At 39.7% G+C, this 18,528-nt stretch overlaps 1 protein-coding gene across 2 annotated transcripts in view; it reads right to left on the bottom strand.

Moving 5' to 3' along the window:
- The window catches only part of RAB31 (RAB31, member RAS oncogene family), a 66,821-nt gene that overhangs the window by 26,164 nt on the left and 22,129 nt on the right, over window positions 1–18,528 (bottom strand). For both annotated transcript variants that reach the window (XM_064656931.1, XM_064656932.1), the window contains exons 2-3: window positions 13,234–13,313; window positions 10,565–10,646 (exon numbers count right to left, since the gene is read on the bottom strand). In XM_064656931.1, the coding sequence (XP_064513001.1) occupies window positions 10,565–10,646; window positions 13,234–13,313 (162 nt within the window). The remainder of the gene's footprint in view (window positions 1–10,564; window positions 10,647–13,233; window positions 13,314–18,528) is intronic.

Below are 18,528 nucleotides of genomic sequence, written 5' to 3'. Positions count from 1 at the left end.
AGTTTTGACATGAAGATCACCTATACTTGGAGGTCTAACCTGACAGCGTATGGACCCCTTTCCCTGGCAAACCACATCACTTTGCTTTGTAGGTCTAAGACTGGATTCAGTTTGGGTTTGAGCTTTATAAAACATTGCAAATGACTTTGATAAAGCTAACTTGTCAGAAAAATCTGAAAACCTGTCAAGTTTACCTATCCTATAATATGATAGATATTTTAAAAAAGATGGGTTCTTGCAGTTACTCTTCAGTTTTTTGTTTCAAGGAAAACATCCTTTGAGAAAAATAAAAAACAACAAACAGTGAATAAGTTTGCTATAAAAACGAAAGAACAGCATAATTTTCATAATTTAACATGACTAAGCAGTTCACTTACAATTTCAGCTTATAATTACAATTAGAGAAAGGAAGTAAAAGAGTATTTCTGCTGATTCAACTAAACTTTGTCTTAAAAAAAACTAAAATAATCTTTCTTGGAAAATACATTCAGTCTTGCTGTACTCGCAGAGACATTTTATAAATTTTTTATTTGAAAAATAATCTGCAAAAGCTGCATATTAAGCTGCAGCTGACAACTGATGTCAACTCCTAAATCAAATACATTATTAGGGGAGGGTATAAATCTCACTGCCCAGCAAACACGCACGTATCCATGTGTTATGTTGCAAACCTCTGCAGATTTACTGGACACATCTTTTTCTCTGAACTGTACCCAGACGGAGCATTCAGACCTAGCAGCCTCCACATTTACTGCTGTTTCACGAGCCATGTATCACGCAAGTTATTTGCAATACTGGTTCACTTGCCAGTTTGTAAGCTATTCATCACAGATCACGCACAGCAGCTCAAGGTCAACACTTTCTTTTATAACAGTGTGGATGCACAGCAGCAGTGACAGATGGTCAAATGCTGAAGTGTTTTGGGGAGTGAGGCAGGTGGGAGAGCTCATTAATAGGAGAAAACAGCAGGAAAGAGGATGAGAAAAGAAAGAGGAATCAGTCAAGAAGCGTGGTTTGAAGAAATGGGATCAGCCATGATCCTGAGGGAGTTGGGTAGATGTGTGCCTTCTGGAGTTTTAATGTTTGGCTTTATTATTTGCATGTTTAATGCAATAAATGCTTTCCAGAATTTTTATGCTTCCAAATCATGACAGAAATTTTCAGTTTGTTAGAACCGAATAGCCCATTTCAGTTGGAATGGATCTACAACAATCATGTAGACCAACACTCTGATCAATTTGGTGCTGGCCAAAAATTAAAGCATCCTGTTGAGGGCATTGTCCAAATGCTTCTTAAACACTCACAAGCTTGGGGCATTAGTTCAGATAACAAGAAGGGCTTTTTCAAGTATGTTAATAGTAGAGGAGGTCTAAAAAAAGCCATTGGACCCATTACCTGTTTCATGACCACTGTGGCCAAGGCATCCCACCTACCATCATATGCCACTCAGGTCCTTCTCTAATCACAAATAACAAGTCTAGGAGGGCATCTTTCCAAATTGGTTCACTGTGTACTCATGACTAGAAGTTATCTTCTACAAAATTCAAGAACTTCCAAGACCTGCTCCTCAACATGTGAGTTGTGTTAAAGCAGCCTGAAAATCAGGGACCTTAACTGTGGAGGGTACATGTGATCTTTCTCGGTGTAAGCACTCACCCCCCAGGCCATAAACTCCTGCAAAAAAACGTATATACCCCACACACATGCTGATTTGGTCTTAATCTAGATTACATTTTAATCTAGATTACACAGTATTCATGAATTTACAAAGAGCTCTCAGATAATGGTAATCACACTTCACAGGAGCCATGCAGTTAAATTCACATGCTTCAAATTCCTTTAATAATGGCCCTGAGAGCACATTGAGGACCTGTACATCATCTTGGGAATTTCTCTCCCTTTTCTTCTGACCAGCTGACAAGAACACTTCCTGTAATAGGTGTTTCACTGAAGAATATTTCCAGTGCTAGGGCCAGAAAGTAAAAATAAAAATAATAATTTAGAAACAAACAAAACAAACAAAAAAAATGCCCTTTATCATTCTTTTATACAGGCTAATAAGTGCATGTGACAATACAATGTCCCAGTCACAAGAAATCACTGTTTTCTACAAGAAAAAAGGAAAAGCCTCTTAGCATCACTGAATGAATCAAGAGGAGCTGAAAAATTTTAACTGCATGAGTTTCATGATCTAATGACAGACTCTTAACAAATGTGTTTTATGAACACAGACTTCCCAATATCATGCAAATAATTACGTTTATTTGATGCTCTTTTCTTTTTTCCTTTTTTTTTCTTTTAAATCAGTGCCCAAAAAGAAAGTCCTCTTGAACCTTTTTCTGGCCTAATTAACTGGAAAAAGAGAGTCACACAAAATTAATTAAAGGGATACAAAATACTAATCTGCACATTTTTCACCTGCCAAGGACCAAATGTGGGACAGATGCCCAAACAAGTGACACACAAAAAAACAGCTCACAAAATTAAATCTCATGGGACTACCTTCTGTATTATAAATTACAATTTCTCTTACCTTGATTTTATAGCTCAGTATTTCTGTATCCAGTAATTCCCAAGAAAATTAGAAGAAACAGGAGCAGTTTGAGATTTGGCATAAGAACAACTCTGCTTCTCGAGAAAAGCCACCTAAAATGCTCAGGCGGCCACTCCCAGCTCTGCCACACGGACACCCAGGTCACAACCCCAACTTGCCAGGGAGTCAGCTCCTCCATAGCCTGACAGATGTCATCCCTACCTACAGCCATCAGCAGCTCACATCACCTTGGGCTAACAGAAAAACACAAACCAGAAAGAGACTTCCATCGGCTCCCACCATCACAAATAATCACATTCCTGACCCATTTCAAAAGATGATCAATGTCCAGACTAAAATAATCAGTGTTCTTTTTTTCCATTATATTGCTACAAGGATCACATTATTCTGACAATTAATAACATTCTGAATTCCTAATTAATAAATTACTTGTAACTTGCTTGCACCTTGACTTAGAAAAATTTAGTGATCACTGCTTGCCTTTAGCTGAAATATTAATACAGAGCAGCAGTCTTTCAGATTTAACTTTGCCAGTTTCCTATATCAGGCTCTTCCAGTCTGAAGAAAAGGTAACAAGGAGAAATCTGCATCTAATCACCTTTCCCTGTGCCTGGTCCAGCTTCAGTTCATCTTTTCTGACTGCTGGTGACCAGGTTTGTATGTGGCATTCTCGACACAGAACAGCCTTAAATGCACTTCTCCTAACAGGTAACACATTTCTCATGGATGCACCATAGTCACGTGATCATTCTTTAATCAGTAAATACATTCACAGGTGTCTTTCCTCCTCTATTTAAAAAAAAAAAAAAATTACCTACAACCTTACAGCACAGCACACATTTTCGTTGGGAGCCAAAAGCTACAGGGACTTTCTACTTGTACTACTGAACTTCATCCCCACCATTTTCCACCATGTCCTTCTGGGCATTGGGAATACCTCCCATTCTGTATAATGAGTAAACTATCACTAGCAGCTCACATCTCGTGGGAATTTAGAAGTCCTGTGTCTCTCATTCAGTATCCACAAAGAAGTTTGCCTATTTTCAAATACTGACACACTTCATCACTCATTAGTCCCACTTTGCTTTTGGAGGGGCTGATAACAACTGGTGAGGCTGAAGTCACTAAACCACACAACGCAATATCTAAGTTGTAGAGGTACATTTTACAACTCAACAGTTACAGCCAGGCCCCTGAAAGTATAAATAAGAAATTTATTTTACCAAAGACGAGCCAAACCCCAAAATCAATTACTTGTGTAGCTTCATGCAGACTTCCAAGACCCTCTTCCTTGGAGCACAGTACACAGTGTGCCACATACCTACAGTCACATAAGTACTGGCACAATGCTGACTGTGTTCAGAGCACCTGAACACAGTTGAACATAGTTGTGCTCCTCTATCAACACGTCCATTTTGCACTTGTGGTTCATCACCCTTTGCCACTAAAGAAGAATTGAGGCCACATGTGCATTATGAAATTTCCACTGAAAGGAGATCCCCTTTTTCTCTCAGGATCCAACTAGAAGCTGCCCAATCTCTACAGTTGTACAGCCCTGCAACACAGAGGGCATATTCAGTCTTACATGGTGCAAACTCAGGTTCAGCATAACCAGAGTTTCTCTCATTGATTTCAGGAGTATTTTGGGATTCTGCAACCCTTCATTCAAAGTCAACAGAAGCTTTGCCCTTGCAAAGGACAGAAAGATGGAACCAAGCAGCCATTAAGGAATCTACCACCTATTTAAAAGCTCTGTAGTATTTTGCTTTCTGTTTCCTGTGCATCTCATCATGGAGGGGTATATTTGGTCACAGGCAATGCTTTTCATGTTTCCTCTGTACTAACAGGAAAGAACGGGGAGGAAGAAAAACCCACAGAGCAGTCATATCATACTTGGAATAGAAAACCAAATTCAGGGGAACACAATGTAAATCACACCTGAGCTGTGGCAGTGAAAGTCTCTTAGCCCTGTCTTATGGAATGCTGGTTTAGAAAGCAAAACAGAGGCCAAATAAATACAGAAATAAAAACTGCTGTTTATATACAGGCTGACAAATTCTGCTGAAGACAGTCAGGACTCAATCTGACAGGCACAGCAAGGAACATTAATTCATGTCAGCAGCTCTTTGCACCATCCTGTGGTGCTACATCCCAGCTGCCTCTTCCCAACTCCACAGCCAAGAGGGAAAAAAGCAAACCCCAAACCAACAACCACCACCACCACCTAACTCCTCTATTGGGTTGCTTTTACTATTCTAGACTGTACATCACCTGCTCTTTACACAAATCAATTAGAATTCTGCCTACCAGCACAGCTGGAAAGGATAAGGACGCACGAACTGAGAAAAATCACAGTAGTGCTCAGTGAGTGTTAAACACCTTTGAACTCAGCCGAGACTTTCCTACACAGTGCCTTCTCAAGCACCTGCAGGTGCACAGCAGCACAAGATTTGCTTCCTGACATCTGTGATCATTTGACTAGATTTCACCCCCATTCCTACAGAGCCGCTCTCTGAGGACATATGTTGCATCTGAGTGGCCAAGACCAAACCACTTGGCTCCTCTCAAGGTCAGAGATGTTTACCCTTTCTTTATCTGGGTGCCATTAATGGTAAGGACAGCTACAGCTTCTGGCTCTGCTAGTCGCTAACACGTGCAGGCAGTGAGGTAGCCCTACAAATTCCTTCCCCTTCCTATTACACAATATTCAAGCTTTCTAGACTAGGATATTCATGTACCTCAGTCCCCTCACTCAATAGTCCATTCCTACCCCTCTGCAGGCAATTATAGGTGTCCTGTTTCTCTTGTTCTTGGTCCTTCCTGCCAGCCAACATCAACCCCACAAACCTCTTCATTCCTGTCCCAAAACCCATCTGAAGTACATTCCTCCTCATGCTGTTGCCTCCCATTCCTACAAAGTGAACCTTTGAAGTTATCATGGTGAAAAGAACAGTAGATCAGTGCCAGAAACAAGCTTCCACCAGCCTGTTTAGGAGAGCTGCCTTAACTGCTTCCGTGGACCAACCAGGTAAGCGCCCATGGCGGAAGACACTGAGGTTGCCACCTCTGCATCTGCATTCCATGAGCTCACTGAAGCAGTCAGTGCACCAAGAACAGAACCCATTCCACAGCTTAGGAGCCTTCACTTGCCCAAGTCTGGGTATTTACATCCCCCCATTCCTGCCACCTTCAAGGCAGCGGCTGCCAACGGACAGAAAATCGCAGTGTGGAGAAAAGCAAAGGCAAAACCCAAAAGCATTAAACAGATTATTTTGACACATAAGCTTCTAGAACAGGGAGGGATACAAAATTCCTGACATTCTCAGCTGGCAGAGAGCAAATGGGAAAAATGTTATGCACGAAAACCACTATCAGATAGCATTTAGCATTTTAAAACCCTGAATATTTTTCCCTACACGATTGAAGGCCGAGATGCCAGTTCTTGGGATTTGCAAGCTGAATAAATCAGGAAAGATCTGTCTGTCTCTGACCTGCAGGTATTTTTTGCTAGTTAATTTGGAGATGTATACATACACATATATATATAAATGAGCCATTTTACTCCAATATCTAAGAATTCTTCAAGTGAAGAAGGAATAATTTCAACATTTTAGGATAATCTTTTAAAGATATTTTAAATAAGCAGAAAACAGACTTCTGCAACATCATAAAACTGACCAGTGCTTAGCCCTTCTGAAGTTTACAGTCATTAAACAAAGGATGAAAAGGACACTACATCAAAATCACAACTCGCTGTCAAGTTACAAGTTTGCTGAAGCTTAAAAAAAAACACCTTTACATGCATCCCTTCAAACATTTACCATGCTTTACACTCACTCTAAAACTAATAAAAATAACATATTCACTTACTACTTCTAATGCCACTTGTGCTCTTACATACCACCTAATCACCTGTTGACATTTGCAGCACCCAAGCAGTAGCTCAATGCAGGGAGGTCCTCACACCACATAAAATGAACCACCTCCACTCTGACTGAAATGTGGGCTACCGTCAGAGTCGTCTTTATAACACTAAAGAGCAAAATTCAGGCAGCATCTTGACTGCAGAAATAATTCAAGTCATTGATAGATGGTGTTGTGACACTGTCACTGAATCACAAGGACAACTACTGTCACTCAGAAAAGAGGGAGCTGTAGACATGTAATCAATCAGCCTTTTCCTGGAAGTGGAGCAGATTAAAAAAAAAACAACCCACAAAACAACAACATCACAACACAGGTTATCTCCTACTGAGGCTTAAATTGGGCTCAAGTAATTGAGGCTTCTTTTATTAAACAAAATTAAAAATCCCAGAGTTCAACACAGTAAATTTAAAAAGAACAGAGATAAATTTTTCCTGCCCTAGAAATATGGCCCTCAGGCTCCCTAACTATTTGCTACCATATTCCTCAGCTGGCAAAATGGAAAGCTGGCAGCCACCCAAGGTATTCAGACAAAGCATTGTAATTAGAAGCTACTTAGGGCACCATGAACCAAAATATATGCTAATAAAAACATCATTAACTAACTTGTGAGTAGACTCTTCTTAGGGGAGGGAATCTTTGCTAACAATAACATAATTGTCAGGCATTTAAGTCGTGAAGTCTGTGGCAACAATTCAAAGCTAATGGGGAAAACATGAGGGGGGGAAGTGACATTTGGAAAACAGTGGGGTGGAGGGAAAGAGACTCTGAAGAAGAAAATAGAGTTTGTTGGATTGCATACCAACACAAAACAACCGGGTCCACGGAGACCAGTACTTAGGCACAAAAGACAGGAGGATTTTGTTAAGTGTGCTGCCAGTTTGTTTCTTCCTAGTCAAAAAAAAAGGGAAAGAAAAAAACAAGATAAAAGGATTAAGAAGCTCTCTCTTTTTGTAATCAAGTACAATGTGAATTTTTCACTGTTAGCCACATCTCCAGGGTCCTCTCCTAAAGCAGCACACTGAGCATTCGCCCCCACTAAGGCTATGATAGAAACACTTTTAATCTCCATTTTCTGCTGCATTACTGTCATTCTGCAGCATTGACATTTATTTGTTATTCCCCAAAAAATGGCAATTCTGGTTCCTTCTCTACTCTGCCTACAATTCTGAGTTTCTTGACTCAAAAAACCCAAAATATTCTATTTATTATCTTAGATATGAATCAGAAGTTACCTGTTCTCCATGACCAACCTCCAATTGGCTAGCCGGTGTACTAAGGCTCACTCAGGTGTTCCCACAAGCTTTTAAACCCAACAGTGACCAGCATTTGTAAAGGCTCACAACATTACAAGTGGCTATCCAAAAACTAATTTAAAGCCTCAAGGGGGTGCTGAGTGCTTTCAGCTGGCTCCTGTCCTGGCACCCAGGACACTACTCCTTTTCAGAAGCAGCCACATGAATTTCCACTTTCTCCCAGCTGATTGAAGGAATGTGTCCAGGAGGCACATTGGTTCCCACAGAGTGTTGCTCAAATAAGGGCTTGCGAATACAATATTTAAGAGTGGTTTCTCTACACTCTCCAAGATGGCAGTTTCCCAGAGAAACTCATGAACAAGGAAGAGAAAACTCATTAAAAAGGACAAACTCATGAACGAGGATCACAGAAGTGCCACTACTATTGGTTCCACCTGACCACTCTACCATGGTTGAGGTTTGAGCTTAACTTTCATGGCCACAGTAAGGCTTCAGTTAAATCTCACCCAGGGCTCTTCTGCTGTGAAGGCTCCACATCAGCACGTAGATGCTGCACAGTGTGCCCCAACTCCAGAATAACCACAGGCCCTATGCTTGGCCTTGTATTTAGGAGAATGAAGCCAAACAAAGGCAATGTTGAAAAAGCAGGAAGTCCTAAACATTGCTATCAGCAGTACAGACAATGGGGCACTGACAAAACTTCCAGACTTCAGCAGCGGAACAGAAAGCCTCAACAAAAATTGCAAAGAACAAGGGAAGGCAACTCTCGAAGCAGAATCAGCACTCAGAAGACATTTATTAGTACACTGTGAAAAACAGCAATAGGTCCAGAGGTTGGGGTAGACTGGAAGCTTTGGGTCACCATTGTTGTTCAGAGCACAACGAGAAAGAAATTAACAGGGGGATACATTTGTTCTTGAATAGCAAGCAGATCAGAAGGAGCAACAAAAAACAAAGTAACCAAAATCCCTGATTAAAGTGAGTCAGGTATTGAGAAGCATCACGTGTTTAGCTGTAAAATGGGAATGTTCTAGGACACGGAACAACATGGACCAGTATGGACCTCACCTTGGGAAACCTGTCAGCCCCTGCAGCTAGCACTCTGTTTACCGTATCACCTCAGTTTCCTAGTCCTCGTGAAGGACTGGGAATACAGTGTGCAAACACAGAAGAAAAAGATAGTCCCTGGCCTAATTCATGAAAACCCATAACGTGACTTATCTGTAATAGATTCTAAGCAATATAACGTTTATGGTGAGCTCAGTGCTCACCATTGATTGACACACACAAAAAAGCAAAGCATATATTTGAAAAACGATGAGCTAAAAGAAAAAACTGAGAGGAAACATAAGGGACTAGATGGGAAGGATGGACTTTGTGTCCAAGAGTCAGAGCTCAGTCACAGATTTCCTGTCTCAAATGAGGCATCACTTATTTCAGTAAACAAGACCTTATTACTATTCACCTTCTTCAAAAAAAGCTTTGTGAGTCTTAAGACTATGCAGGAAAACTGAGTAATACTTTTATCTAAATCTCAAGAACTGAGTTTTGTGTGCTAAAGAGCTAAAAGAAAAAGCAAAAGCAAGGAGAGCAGGAAGGGAAGAGAGAGAGGGAATAAGCAAAAAAGCTGAAACCATAGGAAAGAAAACTGAACCTTTGCTACCTCTTGCAATAATCAGCCAGTTATCAGATCCAGACCATGCAGAAATGCAACAAACAAAATCCAAGGGAAAGAATTATGTTATATTTCAAATATGTTTTTCAAGGTCCATTTTCCCATCATAAATAACATACTGAATTGCTATGAGCCAACAGATTTCATCACAGTCACTTACATCATGCGGACATTGTAAATAAAAGCACAAGCATTTCCTGCACTTAACAGCAAAACTCTTCTTTGCCTGCAATTCACATAAAAGGTATGAAGAACACAATGGGATGTATCAGGACTGACATTCCAGCCTGTATAAGCGTCTCATTTTATCCCAACCTGATGTGAGAATAGCTACATTCTTCTATGAACAGGCACTGTGCCATTTCACAAGGAAGTCTGAAGATGTTTTAAAAGTATGCATAGTTTTTTCCATTTCTTTCCAACTTCTCAAGATAAATGTAGACACATATTAAGAGAAACCTACAGTTCTACACTCCATTACTGCATACCACTGCCATTGAGGCTATTAAAAGAAACAAATGACCAACCAGGCTTACATACAGTCAATATGAACTAATGCCCAAAACTCCATTGTGGCTTTTTTTTGAAAAGTTAAAGGAAAAGCTGCTTGCTTTGAGTAAAGCACTTCACACACTTGAAAAAATCAACACAAAACCCCTAAGTGGTTCAGGTTGACGGTGCTGACTTCCAAAATAATAACAGCAGACACAACTCATGCCCATATTCAATGTCGCAACTCAGGACAACCCCAGTGTCATCAGGTAAGTTCCGGCTACCCACCAGCCCATGGGCTGGAAGTCCAGGTCTTTCCAATGCCAATGAAAGCCACCACACACAAACCTGATAAAACCAGAGGGGAGCTGGAGATTGCTGGGGCACTGCTCAAAATGTCATGAGGAGAAGTGGCTGACAATTCACAGCAAGTTTGGTTTTTTTTTGCTAAATGGTATGGTCAGCCTGTCTCTACATTTTCCCCACCTGTGAAGAGGTAACCTATATACTTGGTGGCTGCTGACCACCTGGGTTGCAGAGTGTTGCAAAGATTCAGTAGGTTTATACTTAGAAAGTCTTCTGAAGATGAAAAGTGTAGAAAAAGTACACCAACACATCAAGAGAGACCATGATAATGAAAGCATACTGCAAACTAATACTCACCCGTTCCTGACCAGCTGTGTCCCAGATCAGAAATTTATGAAGCTCATTCCCACATGGCACAGTTTTAGTCATGAAGGATGCTCTGAAAAGAAGGAAGGAGGAGGAATTTGTAACATGACTAACACTCTGAATTTGCAACCTCTACACCTTAGCCAGCTCTGCTGGGTTAGACTGCATACAGGGAGAACTCCAAAACCCTGGGAAAATGCCCACAGAAGTGAAAGTCTCCCTTTTATCAGATAAGGCATATGCTATCTACCTATATATGTATATATGTATGTATGTATTTTTTAAAAGAAGGGAAAAGCCTCTGAGGTTCAGAGGGCATCTGTGCATGGGTCCAGGAACACAAATGCTCCTGCCACTCACAAGTAGCTTCTGCTGCTTGCTAGCTCCATCTTCTCAGAGATATGGACCTGAGAAAAAGGCAACAGTGCCACTTTTCACTTAACATATGAGACTGGATCACCGGGGAACAGAAAATCACCTGCTGGAATGAACACAGTGAACAAATGGAAAGAAGTTCGTTCTTCCCCCTTTTGACTCGGATGCAGAAGTCTTTGCGTTTTCTTTTATTTTCCATAGGAAATGAGATTCATCTATGTTTTCACAGTTTTTTCTTTTACGAAAGAGGGTTGCAAATTTATAGGCTTTTTCTATATTACAGCAGTTCAGCTGAAAGTTGGTTGGAGAGACTGCGAAACTCTGGTAGACTTCTATTTTCCCCATCCTATCTGGATACTGCTGAACAATTTCTGTTGTGGTGCATTTTTCCTCATTCATAAAGATGCATTTGATACAATGCACTGTCATTACAAAGGCACCAAATGACATATGACTGATCAAAACATTTTCTGAGAATGATATACCAGAGTTCTACTCCACAGCCATCTGCAAATTCCTTGAATTTAACAATGCTGCAATGCTTATGAAAATACTAAGTAAGGTAAAAAAAGAGCAGTATTTCTTTGGTTGTTTTCAGGGTATATGCTTTCACTTGTCACTCTCCTTCTAAAAAGCATTAAGCAACATTTTACAGCTTCAAAAATGGGAACTTTATAGAGTCACAGTATCTACTGTTGATTGCAAGGATTATATATTTAAAACATTTGAATAATTTGGAAGAAAATAAAAACCTTAACCATATAGACAAATAATATCACCTGTGTGAAACAAGCCTTCACATTTTAATCTTCAAATGGAAAAAAAAAATCCCTTTAATCTTCATAATTATGATAACAGAGGAAAAATATTTTCCAATTTGAGCAGAAGGCATTTACTTAGCAACAACAACTACCTGGGGGAAAAGGCTGCTGATAATTTAGGAGTAAAAAAACCACTCAAGTTGCCATCAATTTCTTCACTGCAAACAAGTGTCCTTCAGTAATTTTATTCATGAAATGCTTCCCTTCTCTCTGTCCATTTTTCTCTATTCATGACATTCAGGAGTCCAAACTTGTCCTGGAAATTCAACGTGCAACTTCCAGCTGAGAAACCTTCACACACTGAAAGGCAGAGCTTTAGAAAGTATCGTCTAACCGTCTGAACAACACACAGCAATCAATACTAAGCCTTCACAGATGATTTAAAACAGCTCTGACACACAAGGCAGATCAGCCCTTTCTCCCCAAATTACTCCTTTGTGAAAATCACATATTAGCTTCCTTTCCCATAAGAGATCCACAATTTTAAAAATTTTCCAGGTAACACTGGATTTGGCAGATTTGTCCCTATGATATTAAAAGAAAAAAACCCTCTGGAATTAAAATCAACTACAGGACTAAGAGGATTCTGATGATCTGATACAAGGAAGCTTAGCAGTTTTTAAAGAAGAGGTATTAATTAATTACACTTAGTTTAAATTGTGTTGTCTCTATTTTGAGAAAGGCAGGATAATGTGACACATCCTAAATTTAGACAAAAGTACGTCCATACATGGGAATAGACGCTGTCCATGTTCCAGCCTGGCCTACCAGGACACACAGTGAAGGTACTTTAAGGGTTTCCCATGGTTTTCCCGCCATTACTCAGCTATGGGATGATCTGGTCATTATGCAGATCACAGCCTCTTGGGTTGTGGGGTTTTGTTTTTTTTAGCTTCAAGGATCAAATTTGATACTTCATTGACCAGCGGGAACTAAAGTGATTTAAGTCCTAGGGTCCTATGGCCAAAGCACAATCTAAAGTGGGAAGCTCTTGACAAGATAAAAAGATAAAGACACCAGTTGAATAAGACATCTAAGAATCTCTTGGTGTAAGATGGGTAAAGAAAAACAAAACAGAACATCTGAAAGTCATGGCAGTGAAGAACACAGGTTAATGCAGCGTGGTTCTGGATGGCCCCAGAAAGGACTCAGGAGAATGGCAGAGCTCTTTCAGCTTCTCCATAATACAGCATGCTACAATACAGTAAGTTTAGGGCCCCTCTATATTCCCAGAACAGAGAGAGGAGAGCTGACCTGGTCGGGAGCAGCTGCTGACTCTCTTAAGCAGGTAACATGAGTTGAAAGCCAGTAAAGGAGAGTAAAGAGCTGAGTGAGATGATGGAGAAAAAAAAAAGATGTACAATATTCAGAGCCTCGAAAGTAAGGAAAAGAAAGGGCCGCAGCAGAGGGCAGTGAGTTAAAAAAACATATAGAATTAAAAAAGACATTATGTGTGGTACTTACCCAATAGTAGGACTAATATTATGATCAAAGTGGTCCTGGACAAATCGACAAACAATGCTCGATTTCCCAACCCCAGTATCCTGAAAATCAAGAAAACCATGACAGTGAGTTCAGGAGATCCTAGATATCAATACTTCACTTGAAGAAATAGTCAAATATTAATTTTTGAGATTAAATCTTCTCTAGTAGCAAGAAGGGCACATTAAACACTTCAGAAGAAAAGCAAGGACATAGCTTATCCTTTACAAATTTCAGCACTGTGAATGAAGCTCCCTAGTCCTCTTCCCAACACTCCCTTCTCTCCAAGCCTTGTATTTTATTGCGTGGATTTTATATTCCTGTTGCAAGGACTGGAATCCTTCAAGCATAGTCACTTACTTGTACAAGAAAACCCTGTGCTCTTCAACACACAGCGTATTACTCAGCAAAGCCAGAGAAACAATTTCATTCAGCCCTGTTGCAAGGGCAGCCCAACTATGCTTCCAAAACAGATTAGTAACACCAACCTTTTAGCACACTGACAGCACTAACCTAGTAGAAATAACCTTTTCATGGCAAGACAAACAAGCCCATTTGGTGGAAACTTTGCAGAGGCTTCAGGTGGTTTTGAAAAGGCAGGAATCCAAAGATTTGGGTCCCCAGAGATGTGCAGCTATTCCTGTGCATGCTGTGCTGTAGGACCGCAGTGAAACAGCATTACTTCAAATGCAACACAACTTGCTCTCTCTACTGCAACATGGAAGGTTGCTTTCATTTGCAGAAAGTCTTTAACATACACCCAATCAGTAAGGAAAAATAACAGCAGTACAATACCGGAATATAATTCAGAATAACCTGAGGGGGCAGGGGAAATTTTTAAATTACGCAGCAATACTATTTTAGGCATTTAAAATATGAAAAACTTCCCTAAAATGCAGCATTTTTTGGTCTGTCACTGCTATTCCCCAAAGCCTTGGATGGTAGGTAGAAGAACTTAAATTATACAGGTAAGTATCAAGAAAGAGGAATAGCAACATCACTACATCTTCCACAGAATTGCAAAGAGCCTCCTTAGAAACAAAAAAGATGCCAGGAAATCGATCTTGACCTTTCCAAGACATTAACAATGACAGCCCAGGGTCCAATCTAACTCATTAAACAGTCAAGGGAAAGTTTTCTAATTATTTCACTGAAGTGATGGCAGAACTACCAGATTGCACCTGGTAGTTTCATTTGCATCCACATTTTAAGACATGACTAATTCACACAAACTTCTCAAAAAGTGCCAAGACAAGATAATACAGTTTCTTGAGAGCGCTTCGCACATAACTGTATATTAAATAAAAGAAAAGCAGCTTTCGCCCACACATAACTACATATTAAAAAAGTACCTTTGCCTTTCCTGTAATCAATTTTGCATTACCTTCTTTTTGAGTACGAAAGAAAAAGAATGCCCGTATTTAGATTTCCTTTCACCATGCTTAAATGCAACTGTATTGTCACACCAAGCAAAGTCCTTATTAGAAAACCATCATTTAAACTCTCATATTTAATTCAAAGCTGCCCTTAGTCAGCTTAAAAGCCATAATAAATACTCATGCTACACAGACGGTTGTTTATTTACTCTGTTCAATCAATAGGAAAAAAAGATCAAAGAGAGAAGCAGTGTTTAAAAACAGCCCTGTAGTCTTTGATCAATAGCAGTAACACATCCTGCTACTATTATCAAGTTTTGCCTTCATTATCAATTCCAGCTGACATCTCTATATAATTACTACACCAGGATGGCAGAACACATTAAAAAAAATTTTTAAAAATCCTCTACACTGAAACTGAGGATCTAATTATTATTCCAGATTTTAAATGGTGTGGAGCAACCAGAATTATCACCCACTGGTTGCAAGGAATTACATTATCCTCTTGTGGGGACAGTTTCTGCCACTGTGTTTGAAACCAGGTATTGACTCCTGTGACCTCATGATGCTTTAGTTTCATCTGATTCCTTCAGCTCCCTTGACAGGTCACTCAGAATGGCAACTGCAATTATAACAGGAGCCTGGTCTCCGGCAGGGACGTGACATCCACAAGCTTGGATTAAAGCTTAGCTCACTTCCCTGGAACATCTTACCTCTTCATCTTTCAGTTCGTGGCTCTCACTAATGATTCATGCTAATGTTAAAGGAACTCTCAAAGTTTCTACTGCTCTCGCATCGCTCACAATGAGCACGGCTAAGCTTAAGGACGTGGCAGGCACACCAACAGCCCTCCAGAAGCTTAAAGGCATTCTTACACTTTGCTCCTGGGGTTGCTTGGACTACCAAGAGGGCTAAATTTACCCCTGGTGTAACTCAAGTGTAACCAATGGACTTGGACCACAAGTGAACCCACCTCTAGGATGATCACTGCTGCAGCCAGTGGCTGGTGCTCTCCAGGAGCCAGGCAATTTATTGCACCAAGGGGGTTCAGTCGAAACAAGCACCGCCACCTTCTGTTTTGTTGCCTGGAGGATACAAAGGAGCTGCTACCAGAGTATAATTAGAGCACAGAGGGGAAGGAAGTAAAATAGAAAAAGCTTCCTACTTAAGGCAGTGATTATCATTCCATTGTGGGATTTAAAACTACTCAGACATTTTTCAGTCCACGCTTCCATACTAACACCCATCAAACAAGACACCTGCCTGAAAGCAAAGCAAATCATGCTGTATGAACATAATACAACAACTTCAAAAATACAAATGAGACCTTACCTTTTACTAACAATAGGGGACTACCTTTCAAGTCAATCTCACAGAAGACAAGGAAAGCAGGATTGTTGCTTCAAAGAAGTAGACAGGGCATTCACTTCTCAGCAGTGCATCAAAATTTAACCTCCTTGCTAAGGCTGAATAAATCTTTCCTGCAACCAGCTACTTTGTACTTTACTATATGGTCTTTCTCTACATAAATCCATTTTTCTAACATTTGATGGAGATGATCTTCCTTGTTTTCTCTCTTTTTCTTCAAAAGATTATAACAGACTTATCAAGGCACATGCCTGGGTAACATTCAGGCATACATGAGTTATTTTTCCAGTTCTCAAAAGTTCTGCTATTTGCCAGCTTTTTATCCCCTCTAATCTGTTTTTCTGTTTTGTTTTACTCCATGTTGGTACAGCTATAACATCAAACATACACCAAGGAATAGCATTCTGGCTGATGTAAAAGGTCACAGCGGTATTGAGATGATGGATTGGACAAGTTTCAGAAACTGAGAACATGCCTTCAGGAGTTATACTGCACTTCAAGGAACAGATCTTGCAATTCTACATAAAAATCCTCATCTAGAGGAAATCCAGGGCTTCAGCACCATATTAACTGACTCATCACGATCAAGAGCATACCAATCCATGAAAGAAAGTGGCAAGGAAGAAATAAATATAAAATAATTATTCTGAATCAAGGTGTTTACCAGTCGCTCATGGGACCAACTCCGTGTTTTGTTTTTTTCCTTTCTTCTTGGTAAGTCTGGTAGCACACTTACCAAATATCAGTTATAAACCACATTGTAGTGAGATAAGCAAAATGGGTGGGGTGGAGAGGAAGGAAAGGAACAGAAATGTAATCACAGTAAATGAACCACTATAAGCTCACCAGAATAAGTAGCTACAACTTCAGAATCTCCCACTGGTCAGCAAAATGGATTTGAAAATCTGAAACTGTATCAGATGTTTCTGATAAATAGAAGGAACCAAGGCAAGCATGACTAATTCCAGATTTTTATTCTTTAAGCCTAGAAAACACATTCTCTATTCCTTTAAAAACCCTTACCCGCAGATTTAGGCGTGAGGATTTTAAGAGCACCAGAATGGAGAGCAGCATGCCACAGAAAACAGTGCTTCCACCCACACTCCTGCTCATGGAGAACCACCCCACTTGGCTCTTCTCAGCTTACATTACTGTAAAGGAGACGAGACTATATTTCAAGCCAGCAGCAACACAGACTGCTGGCAACTCATTTGCAAACAAGAGGCAAACAACAACCAAGTTTCTGATTTCTTCTGATGGATTTGCAGCATCTTAGAAGAAGATTAAAAAAAAAAAAAACAGGCAGAAGTTTGATATGAGCAATATATTAAAAAAGAAAATCATTTTCCCATTACAAGTAGGCATTTGGTATATTCCTCTGCCCATCATTCCAAATGCATTTATCCTGGAAGAAAAACCTAATGCAGAAAAATTTAGCTCTAATTTAAATCTGGATGTCTCACTGATATCTTTGCACATAGGGCCTAGTCCTCCAAACACTTTTCCAAACTGAAGGGAGGTAGATTACCCTGCAAACACATCCCTCATTGGGCTCTTACAGCTTGATTGGGCTCTTTAGCCTTGATATCATAATAGCTTTTAATAGATTCAGGGTCAAGCCCTATTGTGCTGTGTAAACTGACGTCTTAGTGTAATTTTTTTTTTTTACATCTGAAATGGAATAAAGGTTGAATTCACAAAAAAAATCCACACATGTTGTGACTGATGACTAAACAGCAGCCCTATAATTATGCACACTGCTGCAAGAGCTTTTTTAGTGTTAACTATGCAGAGTCTTTCTGTGCTATGTTAACACACAGGGCTTTTTAAATATGTGTAAAATTATATAAACCATGCAAAAATCCTTTTATGATTCTAGGATTTAGAAAATACAAATAAACCAAAAACCCTAGACAGCACTTCACATGAGGAAATGTCACACTAAGAATGAACATACTGAAGAAAGTACCTTCAGTCCTTCCACTTGCAAAGTAAAGGGGAAGAAAAGAAAAAAAAAAGAACATCTGGCTTGTAACCACCAGAGATCTCATGACTAACTTCCCATTTCAGCTTTAAAGGAAGATTGAGATACCCTGGAAATGAGTATTTGTAGCATCACAAAAATTTGCATTAAGAGGTAATGGAGAACTGATCTCTGTAAAATACGGATCCAACATACAGCTCCTCCAGAAGGATGGAAGTTTTCCCACCAGCTTAGACAAAGCCAGGATTCAATCAATAGTATTTCGATTTCTATAAATTTTTACAAATTAAAAATGTGTGTCTCTTCAAAACATTTCTCATAATAACTAAGAGTCACTGAGACAATCTACAGGCAGAGGTTTAACATACATTAGTCTTAGAGATCAGGAGATGAATGAGCCCTAGCATGAAGGGTATTAATATTACATTCTCAAAAAAACCCTCAGGTAAAGTAGATGTTATTTGAAGAACAGTATGAGAAACATTTGGAAGTAACAAGTCTTTATCCTTTCCCATAAGCAAGAAACTGATTCTATAGCTCATGTGGCTT

The sequence above is a fragment of the Pseudopipra pipra genome, chromosome 1 (genome assembly GCF_036250125.1).
Source record: "Pseudopipra pipra isolate bDixPip1 chromosome 1, bDixPip1.hap1, whole genome shotgun sequence".
Classification (NCBI taxonomy): domain Eukaryota; kingdom Metazoa; phylum Chordata; class Aves; order Passeriformes; family Pipridae; genus Pseudopipra; species Pseudopipra pipra.
Note: the sequence above shows the minus strand (reverse complement) of the source record. Positions and strands in the feature narration are given on the sequence as shown.